A 13025-nucleotide genomic window follows, 5' to 3' on the forward strand; every position below is an offset into this window, starting at 1 on the left:
ACTGTGAGTGTGGTCTCGAAATATTTACAAGAAATTGAATCTACCTTAGTACCAAATCCCATGGCAAAGTGCCTCGTATGATAAAAAGCGTTGGTGACAAATTCTGTGAATTGAATGTTCAGGTGGAAAGATAAGACGGGCCCGGTAGAAAAACTACGTTAAATCTTTATGTAAGCAAATTTTACCTATAACAAATAAACATTCTTTTATTTTTAAATGAAACAAAATTGTATATGTGGGGACATGTGGGGACATCTCACACACGGCCATCCGACCCCAAGCTAGGCAGAACCTGTGTTATGGGTGTCGGACAGCTAAATTGTAATAATATTATGAGAGTAGTTTAAGGCTATTTAGTAGACTATTACTATAATTATTGGTAAGCGAATAGTCAAACACACCGGTTCATTTCATGACCTCCATTTTCGCTTTGCAATGACAGGGTAAAATAAATAATTTATATAAAAAAAATCCCTCAGTTTGAAGTAAGTAAACTTTTTTTTTATGAAGTAGTTAAAAGTACTTATTTTTTTTTCACACATATTAAATTGCGGTTTAAACAAGCCAGTACTTCTAAATGCTGTCAGGGGGAATTCCATTCATCATATCACTGGCCTCAACACTCCTCTCTCAAATTAACTGCTTGGAAAATAACAACTTTCGTTGTAAGTAACGAAATTAAATTTAAATTTTATACCTAAATTTTCACACGTATTATATTAAACTATGTTAATGTTAGCATCTCCAAGTTATAAAGCTGAGAAGATGCAATAATATTAATTATAATGTGGTGCAATATATTATGAACTTGATGATTATGTCCTCTTCGTCGTATCCGACAACAGCGACTCTTGCTACACATAACAGTGCTCTTATGTGGCTGGCAAATCCGAACTTCGTCTTGAACACCCTGTCATTATGAACTTATATAGGTATTCAGTATTCATAACATCATCATCATCAGCCAATAATCATCCACTGCTGGACATAGGCCTCTCCCAAGGAGCGCCACAACACTCGGTCCTCGGCCTTCCTCATCCAACCACTACCCGCCACCCGCCTAAGGTCGTCAGTCCAGCGGGCAGGAGGGCGTCCCACGCTGCGTTTGCCTGTTCGTGGTCTCCACTCGAGAACTCGTCTACCCCAACGGTTATCGGTTCTTCGGCAGATATGACCAGCCCACTGCCACTTCAGCTTGCATATTTTGACAGCTATGTCGGTAACCTTAGTCCTCTGACGGATAACCTCATTTCTGATACGATCCATCAGAGAAACCCCAAGCATAGCTCTCTCCATAGCACGCTGAGCGACTTTAAATCGGTGGACCAGTCCTACCGTCAGTGTCCACGTCTCTGCACCATACGTCATCACTGGCAGGACGCACTGGTTGAAGACTTTTGTCTTCAGGCTCTGAGGAATGGCCGAGGAGAATATGTGACGAAGTTCTGTGCTGTATTCATAACGTGTATTAGAGTCTTGGTAACAATGTGATAATTTTAATTTAGTAGAGGGATAAGTTTAAGTTAGTACTCGCTCTCTCCCATTGAGCACCTGCAGTAGGAGACGTTTACACAATGCCGACGTCGTATCGTGTTTATGTACCGGCCCTTAGACCCGTAAGTTTCTTAGAAAAAAAAAGGTTCTCTTTTTGGTTTACAATACCACTTGGAACAACCACTATATTTCAGGAGATAAAAGGGAATCTAGAAACTAAGTAGGTACTTATGTATGTATTTACATATTTAATAGTCGATTCTATTGTATTGTTGTAGATCATGGAGGCTGTAACCAACCATCCAAAATTACAGGATTTTATTTTAAGTTCAGGTGTTTCGTTTAGTACCTTATTAAGATAATTATAGTGACATCGTTATTTACCCGTACTAATTTATAGTTTCCTTTTTTATCACTCAGTATGCATTTAATTACAAATACTTTTAAATTAACCGTTATTAAGCTTAGATGTAATCGTATGCCATCATGTTAATGCTAATGATTATTCAAGAGTTTGAACTAGAATTTTCAAATATGGTAGGTGTCATTTATATGGCGTGAAAATTGTATAGCCGGTTGCTAATTAGGCATTTTTTACTGGAAAATCCTAAATAGTTCAGTATAATTGATAAGATTTGTAGTCGAGTGATTCCAGTGAATTGAAATGAGAATATTAGCGGATATAGCTGTCAGTTTGTAAATACATAGAAGGTGTCCCGTAAAGATTGGAACGACAGCAGATAGGGTGAAGCAGGGTGTTATGCTATACATTATACAGTTGGTATTTTCTTAGTTGGTGTTCAGTTACATATTTCTTCTCGCGGAACGATGTTATAAGTATAAGAAATATGGACTAGGGTTTGTTACCGGGGAAAAAGAGTCAATGAAATTTTTAGTATTTAGGGTTTTTGTTTCTAGTTTTTTACAAGCCTTTTAATCAGAGAAACCATTGCTCACTTTTCTTAGAATAAGAGTTTAGTGCACACGTGTATGTTTTGTTCAATGAAGCAAAAATCATGATTCACGGAACGCAACACTGACACAAAACACAGTACTTACTGATTACGCTCGAACCCAGATTTCATATCCAACATTGTCTGAAGATGTTTACTGAAGTTTTTGCTTGTAAGAATCTAAACGAGTTCTTTGTTCTGAGATGAGAATGGGAATAGAATGGAAGCCCAGATTTCTGTAATTTGACGTATTATGAAAAGTATTAAATATTTGACTATTAATACAGCTTGTACTTCATGAACCTTAATAATTATGAGGACATGCTTAGGTATACGAGAGTATGTTATAGCTTCAAATCAATCATCTATTTCTATAATATTACCAACACAAAGATTCATACCATGACAACTCATTTTGCATATTACTTAAGTATACAAATACTACCTTTTCCTGCGAGCTTTGCTTTTCCCTCGAAGGTTTTCCTGTGGCAATTCCGGGAAAAGTACATAAATACTTATAGAATTTACATTATACTAAATAGCCATAATAATTTTTCGGTCCGTTTTCACACATATAAAATAAAAAAAATGAATGATAAAGGTATTTCTTTCACAACATTAATTAAATCAAGAGTACTGAATGGTCACAATAACATTGCAGTTACGTAACTATGTAGTATGTATTGCTTACCGACGCCTTTGTTCGATTCCAGTGGGACTTTCTACGTGTCCAGGCAAGGTTAACCACCCACGACGACGGAGCATGCCTAGATCTCTAGATCTAGTTTTTCCTGTCTGACAAACCTGGTTCCTTTTGTGCAAGCACTGCCGGTTCTGGGCTATGTCCACTGTGTGCTGTAAACATCTTTGCATTAGAAAAACATATTATTATGTGATGAGTAGGTAGGTGTATTTTTTTCAAATACTGGGTAGCCGGTTAGGATTGAAGGATGAAGGCTAGGTATAAGTGTGAATGTTGTGGTGCTCTCAGGTACTTAGGTATATTATTTTGTGGGGGTTTTTATCATATACGTATACAGTAAGTAAGTAAGTATATGTAACCATTGAAGTGATATTATATTAGTTCAATGAACCATACTTTTTTATTGATTATGATACCTATCTCGTGACACGTCCTTAGAGAATTAACAAAACAGATTTATTTACGCGAACTTAATCATGTACAATGTACATACTAACTATGGACCACTGAGCTCGTATCGAGTTTCCCAAAATGAAATAATTAATTAAAACGTACTTATTTATAGTTCATTCATGTCATGTCACAGTAAATGAATTAAAAAAAACCTTGTCAAGTCACTGTATAACTCTCAAGGTAATAAATTTATAATAAACTGATGGTCAATAATGTTTTTATATTCACACCGATGTCTGCGGAAATTGTTCCTATATATGTACATAAGGTGGTGCAACCAGATAAAATATACCATGCCATTAGAAAGGTGAGTTTCGTAAAACATACACTTGTAGGTTTATGGCCAATCGTTACTGTCTCAAGTATTTGAAATACATAGGTAAGTACTTTAATGACGACTGACTGCTGCGTTAGTTACGGAATAAGAATAATATAAATGTAAAAAAAATGCTTGTATAAAAATAAAGCCTCATAACATAACTACATATGGACCAGTAATTTTCTATATTTCCTGATAGTAAACTATTAATTAAGTAATTTTATACATTACATAATTATTCGATCGTTAATAATAAATAGTTAGATCGTTGTCTATAATTTTGAGAGAGATTAACAATTTGTCACTTTTTTAAAAAGCTTGGTCTCTTTCAATATTTTCATGGACTTTAGTTTGGAAATGTTATAATCTTTTACATCTCGTACCCCCGTATGTCATTAGCTTACTAGTAATGCTTCAGGTGACACAACACAAAAATAATAAGGGTCTGTTCCACAATGTCTGGTTAGTGGCTACCTGACGGATAAAATACATGCTGTCACTTTCTGTTATTATTTTTTAGACAGTGACAGCATGTATTTTATCCGACAGGTAGCGACTAACCAGACATTGTGGAACAGGGGCTAAGTATGTAATATAAGGTATAAATACCTATACACAGACCGGAGACTCATGTGCATATTTGTTTCATACATAAGTACTAATTTCCTGTAGATTGGCGCCATTCTTGGCTTGGCCTAGATTTACCGAAGTCGTTCAACTAAACTTAAGTCTAATTAAGTTAAGTTTAGCCTAGGACTGTTGGAGAGTATGTGGTACTATTGGTTAATCGTTCGTGAGATTTATATGGTCCAGGGTTCGAATAAAGTAAGTTGAAATCTTATAATGTACTTAGCAGGTTTCGGATTAGCATCAAAATGCACTTCTGACGTACAAAATAATATTTGATAAACTTTTTTTATACTACATTTTTTTTTATTAAATCTTTTATACCATTACCGTCAGTTATTATGGTAGTCTACACGTGAATTACTATTACGACTTCCTTATCAAAAAGCTAATATAAAATAGCTAAGTAAGGATTATCAGTTAAGTAAATCTAGGTTGATGCGATAAACAGGCGGTGGGAATATCACCAACTACAGAGACAGTTACGTGTTTCTGTGCCAAATTTATTCTATATATTGTCTATTGATGAGTCAAATAGTTTTCGGTAGGGCCGCAAAGATAGACTTTACGATACATAATGTATAACTTCTTTGTATCATCAAATTCGATGATATTATGTATAACGACGATTGTTACCATCGAATAATAATAATTATAATGTCTTTTAAAACCACATAAATTGTAAACAAAAATAACCCTTCATGACCTAAAATGCTGTTGATGTGAAAGGATGAAAACAAAAAAAACCGGCAATTTTGGCGTTTGGCAACACTCAGACCATTATTCATAAATTCATACCTACTTAATATTTCATATAATTAGAGTTAACATTGAAGACATTCTGAATAGTCACCAGCCTACACATGAGGATATGAATATGAACGGTATCTATTGTCTTTTTCATGGGAACGCTCTGGCACCTACATACTTACACGACAGTGTAATAAAAACTACCAGTGGTTGATCGGATACTCAAGGGAGGGGAGCGGGGAGGTAGCTACCCTAAACTGACATAATTTCACTAGGGATACTCTGGGCCCTGGCGACACAAATTGACGTGTCGGTGACAAACACATTGTATTTATCAACACACACAGCTATTTATCTATATTTATCTACTAGTTTGTCTCTGCGGTGAAAGAATCTCACTATTTTTTTATATACTATGCATACTCTGATGGGAATATGAACTTGTTATACTTTATTGAGCATGAATTAAAGTAACTGTAAATATAACATAAACATAAGCACTCGTTTAATATTCTAGGGTTTTGTGACGAAAATTTAAAGGTTCTATAATATCCCCAAATCGGTCGAGCAACTTTTAAGGGTAGATAGAGTTAAGCTATATATATATGTATTTGTGAAACTTATAACTGTATTATGTGCATTAATATTTCCTAACTCTATTGACTGTATTATCTATTCTAGCAGATATTGTTACTTTGTAAGTACGGTACGTACTTTCTGTTTGACTATCATTAGGTAAAATCGTGTCTTGTACGCTGTACAAAATAGTTAGAGTTACCTTTAATGTATGTACCTAGGTTTGTAATGTTATGGCCAGTAAAAACACCATAATCGTAATACTTCCACCTTCAAATCGAACAACGTGTCAGTACGAATGAACTTAGAATGTCGAGTAGTCCAAAGTGATAATTCTGTCACTGCGCTAAGTATACTGTACCGTAGTTCGTTCCCACAGTACAAGTGAGAATGTCTGCGAACGTAGACGCCTACGTTCGTCGCGGCTTGCGAACCGTGAAACCTGACCTTAACTTTTTAAATTAATAAATTATTAATGACACTGGCTGTATAACGTGCAGTCTTTGCCTTGTCTCGGTGGAAGAAAGTTGCCCGTGATAAAATGCGTGTTTGCCTTTTGATAACGGTTTTATTTTTATATATTTCAGCGGTGTTAGCTATAGTGGTTCAGTGCAGTTGAGATATTGATACCTAATATTTTTATGTAGTGTTGCATTTCTTCGGTTTGCGGTTGGATCAGGGGGTTACCCTGTGTTCTAAGGTATTTTTAAAGAGTTTCACTTATCTAGGTAATTTTGATTAAGTATATATTTATATGTGTATAACAATCAGCCGTAGGTACATACATAGTTATACGTTACACTCATATTATTTTCGTAAGGTTGAAATGTGCCTAATTAACAACTTTAATTTCAAGTTATGGGACCTTCAGCTTCATAATGACGCTCTGCATGAATGGTGTACTTATTTCAATTAGGGAATTAATCTGACATACAGAAATCAGGACTTGTGATGCATGTGGCATTAATTTATCTGTGAAGTCAAATATACGAAGATTATAATGCCAGTTTAAAGTATAATTTACTTCAAAATGCCATTTTAACTGAATAGTTTGTCAAAAAAATACAACTATTTGAGCTACCTACAATGAGTAAAAGTACCTACCGAGTACCTAGTAGTACCTACCCAAAGCGGTAGATTTAGGCTAATTTCCAGAATTTCGCGGAACGGATTTACTATTATAGTAACTTTTTTTTTATTATTATTATTATTAAATTCAACTAATTTAGTTAGAACCAAACCAAACATTTTAAAATACGCTACCTTGAAATTTATTAGTTAGCAATTATATAAAAAAAAACTGAATTGATCTTGAATTTTCGCAACGGATGCGGAACTAGCGGTTCTTGTGACGAACTGCAAAAAGTCTTATCAAGGCTTGAGCCAACAAACCTAAACATACGCTTTATTTACTTCCAGATAACACCAATGCCAGTATGCAGTCGGCACGTGAGTCTGGCCGGCAGAAGCGCAGCACCAAACGACGGAACTCAAGGAAGAAATCCCTGTCACCGTCCGACTTAAAATGCTCCAGAGGGGACACAAAAACGGACCCTAAAACCAGCTGCAAAAGATCCCTATCCGAAGGCTCAGTAAAACACAGGAAGAGTAACATCCGCAGGACAATGACCCATCCGTTCACTACGTCTGACGGGGACTTTGACATGAACCTACCCAGTGATGTGTTGGTGAAGAGTGGTGATGCAGTTGTGCCCGAGAGTGATGAGTCGAACCTCCCGCCGACTAGCAGTGATAGGGACACGGAGGATGACGCCAGGAGTGTGCCGGTGCCCAGGGTCCAACTGACCAGGCCCAGATGGGACTCGGGGAGCGAAATGGACTCCCTTGTGTCTACAGTCGTAAAGAGAGCTTCAGCCAGAAGACGCAAGACGCCTGTTAACCTAGGTCAGTATTTATTCCTCTTAATTCTATGTCAAAGTGACGTTAGTGACATCTTTCGTTATGGACTGGTACTGTTTGTAGTATCAGTAAAATGTTTAAGGTAGAATTGTAAAGTAAAACGACTAGGTGGCTCTAGTGAGTACGGTAATACGCTTACTCTTCGCTCACTGACTATAGTAGAGAGCTGTATTTTTATGCTAATTAGCAAACTTATTCATATCGTCACAAAAATATATTCACGAATAATTTATTTGGACATAGGTTTGGTATACTTCCACGCGTATGTGTACGTTTATTAACTGCAGCTAAGTGCCATCTGGTAGTTATATCATGAACTTTTATGCTGCGTACGTTGCTTCCTCTCAAACGGTTCTTATAGTGCGGTGAACACATGAACGGTGGCGTTGTAGTCGATACTAATTTTGATAAAAAATACAGTGTAGGTACTAACTTCCAAGGACTGCAACACTATACTGTCCTCGGCCTTCTTCTGGCTAAATGGCTCAAATCTACTTCTCAGCACTACCTATACATACTCATACATAATCCATAGAATAACGGTAGTTGTTATTCTATGATAATACACAATTATTTTATAACGTTAGTGAAGGGAAGGATTTGTTTGTTTTAAGTTATCTATTTGACGCAAGTGTTGGCTGTCGCGGGATGGCCAATTCAATAATAAATGATAATTTATGTCCTTAGCCATGTACAAACGCACATACAGGGTGTCCGATTAGTCGACGTCCTGTCGGTAGGAGGTGATACAAATAGTCAAAAAGCAACTTTCGTTCTTAGGGATTTTGCGAAACAAAAATTTTAAAAGTTTTAGAATAACGAGTTATAATATCACCTCCTGCCGGTATGACGTTGACTAACGGAACATTCTGTATAATAGTGTCTACCTTGATAATTTACCTACATATAAAAGGTGGGTAGGGGAGATTAGTCCAAAACCGGGTATGTGGGTAAAACCGGGACATGTCATTATAGCCACTTAGCGAGTTTCAAATTTTCGCGCACTTTGCTCACTGCAGTCGGCCATCTCGATGACACTGTCAACAAAAGTTGAAGGACACCCGTCTGCGCTCGTAAAAAATAATTGCAAATCAAGTTTTTAGGGTGTTTTGATCTAATAATTCATGGAATTCATTCATTTACTAAGCGTCGGAACTTCCAGGTATGTGGTTTTGGTTTTTAATCTTGGTTAAACATGTTTTCATGTTTAATAAACACTGCTTAGATTTTTATTGCATTTCGGTTTGTGGTTAGTTTTTTTATTTTTTTTCTTGCCAGGGTGCTTGGGGCAAAACCGTACGGGGTAATACCGGGTAACCGGGTGGTACCCGGTTTTGTACAAGTATCAGTGACTAAGTGTTTAATTATTTTGAAAAATTGCTATTATTACTTCACCGTACAAATCGGAAATCGAACAAAATAACATCACAAAGACTAACAAGACAAATCTTACGGAATTTAAGATCGATAAAGTAAAACCAAAAAAACCAAAAAATTACTGACGAAGTGACGACATACGCATTTATTGCACAGAGATTTATGGCAATACGTAAAGAAGCGATGCTTGGTTCAATGCCTGAAGTGCATAAAATCGGCACATGAATGCTGTACGGGATGGGAACTGGAAGAACTGGATGAGTTCTGTTGTTACCGGTGTTAGGGGCAAAGTCGGGTATAGAATAATGGTATACCCGGTTTTGGACCAGGCATGGGGTAAAACCGTAAAAAGTTAAGATTTAGAAAAACATTATTATTATTAATTAGAATAGTTTAAACATTGGTTTTGTTGAGCAAGACTGTTAATTATAAGGCATAGTAAGCAAATTTTAATTAAGTTGATTAAAACTGCTTAATTTTGATTTTTTATTAATTATTTTCCTTAGCATCCCGGTCTTACCCCACATTCCCCTACGCGCCTACTTTTAGGAGTAATAGTTTTGTGTCTAGAATACTTGTATTTGATTTGGCAGCGTAGGTTTTTTCCTTGACATTACAAAGTTAATTTAAGATTGAAGCTACAACTGCAATAGCAAAAACCAAAATAATTGATTTTACATGTTTATAATGACTCGATGGCTTAAGTAAAACTATCAGAATGGCAAGAGCAATTAAAAACAGGAAACTAAGTCCAAGTAGGTAATTTTATCTAATATAGTCATTAACTTTGTATGTATGGTAAGGTATGTGTGTATAAAAAAAAACCAACTTCAAATTGTCTTTTCTAGCTAAATTGGAAGTGCGAGGCACTGCGTTGATGTCTTTTGTATGGGAATGCCAGATGTCAATAAGGGGGATGCGGATTCCTATCACCAGGGCCTCTAGTACGAGTTTTGCAATTTATGAAACGAAAAAAATTTGGTATACCTACCTACTTCTGTCACCTGCATACATAATCTGTCAAAAGTTTCATGATAGTTACCGCTAGAGACGCCACTTTGTATGCGACAAAACTGAAACTTTTAACATTTTCGACAAACTATCAAACCTGTACTAGACGTACAGCTTAATTTTAAACAATAGAGTCGTGATTTGCGTATTCTAGTTTTGTAAAATGAAACGGTAGGTATTGGTAGCTTATTGAAGTACGATAATTATGATAATATTTTAAAATAAAATACAGGGATAGATACTTGAGACTTTTTATTTTTACGGCTACGGCTTAGGTCTTTTTCTAAATACATTTTGAAGTTGTTATAATATAAGCATTTAACTTAAAAATTTAGGAAGTAAAATAAACCTTTTTTTACTATTAGGTATTGTACCTTGATACTGGTCTAGTTTTCATGAAACATAGGCTATTTGTAATCTGGTACATAGATTAGCGTGACCAAATTTTACAGTGCCAAAATAAAATAATTATCGTCATCAACTTATCAGTATCATTAAGCATCTTTTAATTAAACTACATGACATTAAAATTAATTATTAAAGCACGAAGTTATTTTTTTTCTCTGTAAACTAATTTATCATTAAAATTTTCTACCTTATAATAATTTATAAATAATAACAAACCTAACTTCACGGCCTCTGCGTAGTCTTTATCTAACAAACTGGAAATAATAATTAGCAAAAAACCTTCACATCATAGTGTTTTTATGTTCAATGTTCTAGTTTTTTTGATCTTCACGATAATTTACGTGTAATTATTTGTGGGATAGTGAACTCTTTGTAAGTCACAATTAGGGCATGCAATACCGCAATACCGGTATTGCAAATACCGGGATCCCGGACAAAATCCACGCTTTTTTCAATACCGGTATTGAAAGTTAATACCGGTATTGAAGTAATACCGGAATCGGACATTTTTTAGGCTATAAATCAAGCAATTAAGATATAGTTAGCGTTGTGCTCCTATATACAATGAAAGTGCACTTGTTTTCAACCGTTACATGCGGTTTTTGGCCTTTGGAAATCTACTTGATGTCCATGCTTTCTAAAATTTTAACTATTTTTAACTCTAATACTCAATTCTCGTAAAAAAAATTATGTAATACAGAATTTGATTGCTTGTTCTTGTTGTATTTTGCCCTATACAACCTTTAAACAAAATATATGCCATTTATAACAAGGAATTCTAATACCGGTATTAATACCGGGATCCCGGTATTGAGTTCTAATACCGGAACTCAATACCGGTATTGAAAATATTACCGGTATTGCATGCCCTAGTCACAATACAACCTAGACTTCAATTATAATTTTACTGGTGATCCATTAAATAACTATACTTCTTATCAGCAATATTATTTAACAACTCAGCAAAAAAATATATATATATTCATCAATAATATAGGTAGTAAGAATACTTACATGTAGTTTGTGTCTCAGTCCATAACGATACTCTACATAAATACTAATTATGCATTAAATATTCTCTACCTATATGTATAGAGTCAGTCGCAAGTAATTTAAAAGTACCAATCCTCCTCTGTGTAAGCCCTAACAAATCCAAATACCCCAGTCAAAGCTTGCCCGAGTTCCATTTTCAAAAACGTTTTAAAGTCGCTATGTTGTTTCTAGTTCGCCAGTGCAAGTTCATTGTTCCGCCATTATTTATGTTTCGAATACGTCGTAACCGCCCAGTGGTCGGCGCTTACTTTTTATGTTGACGTTTGGCCCTCAGCTGAGGTAAAGCGTTTTGTGGAGGAGGTTTGCGGTGGTTACGTCATTCCGATCCTGAGCTAGGTCTGTTGTTGGCGTTGGTTGAAACCCGAGGTGAGTCACGTTGTGGGCTCAATCACTAAACATCGATACGATCGTTTTGTTGATAATGTCGATAGGTGGGTTGGTTTATGATGTGAATGTAACTTGGTGCAGAGACTGTTATGTGTTTTGTATGACAATATCAAATCAAAAAAATAATTATTTTAATCATGAACAAAAAAAATCCGGTGTTTTTAAGTATAATTATTACAAAAGTAAATTAGCAAAACTTAAAATAACAAAGCTATAGAACTGTATATAATTTAAACACAAATATATTTAATAGTCATAGTCTTTACTTATTTACAAATAATAGCCACGTTGCATCGGTTAGTTCATAGCTCTTGTTCACCTGAGCAAACAGCCGTTCGTGAGTTCTATTCAAACTTCGAACAGTAAACACTGGCCATCGACAAGGCGTCGTGTCCCAACACTACAGTATCGCATGGAGAGCGCAACAGTTCGCCGGGCCGGCTCCCCGCACATCCGCTTTGCCAGTCAGCCCCGAAACCCCACAACCACGTTCTGTGTTCGAAATTTAAACTTTTAAAAATCTTTTTACACAAACCCTTTGGTTCAATTTTACTTTTCTCGACTGACTGTTAGCTGCCAGTGTATTTTGATTTATGTGTTTAGTGACCGTTGTGCAGTTCTTTGTTTAGACGCTCTGATAACTGTATTGTTAGTTGTGTGTGAGTGAGTGTTACTCGAACTTTGACCGGAAGGAAGCCTTCAATGAAACCGTACTTGGGCACCGTCTTAGCTGCCTCAGCACAAATGTATGTATCGAATATCGAGTCATGACTTACTAATAAGATTATAGAATGGATCAAGGAAAGCCATAATAGTGTTAGACGAAAATGACGACTTAAATGTGTTACTATTAAAATGTTTTACTTTGTGGATACTATTTTTTACAGTAAACGTTATCTAAGTTTATTGTTTGCGTTCATATACCTATAGCTATAAACTAGTTCGTGGTGTACTTAGGAAGGTTGTAATTCTAAGGTTAACTAATTATGATGAT

The 13025-nt window shown here is 35.7% G+C and overlaps 1 protein-coding gene across 4 annotated transcripts in view; it reads left to right on the forward strand.

The window, feature by feature from the left end:
- The window catches only part of LOC105392014, a 51325-nt gene that overhangs the window by 3909 nt on the left and 34391 nt on the right, over window positions 1–13025 (forward strand). For 2 of the 4 annotated variants that reach the window (XM_038117321.2, XM_038117418.2), the window contains exon 2: window positions 7295–7780. In XM_038117321.2, coding sequence (XP_037973249.2) covers window positions 7312–7780 — 469 coding nt within the window. In that variant the 5' untranslated portion in view covers window positions 7295–7311. Of the gene's footprint in view, window positions 1–6286; window positions 6576–7294; window positions 7781–12472; window positions 12778–13025 lie in introns of those variants that run through there. The other 2 variants (XM_038117370.2, XM_038117457.2) reach the window with 2 other exon arrangements.

Source organism: Plutella xylostella, chromosome 9 (genome assembly GCF_932276165.1).
Source record: "Plutella xylostella chromosome 9, ilPluXylo3.1, whole genome shotgun sequence".
Lineage (NCBI taxonomy): Eukaryota > Metazoa > Arthropoda > Insecta > Lepidoptera > Plutellidae > Plutella > Plutella xylostella.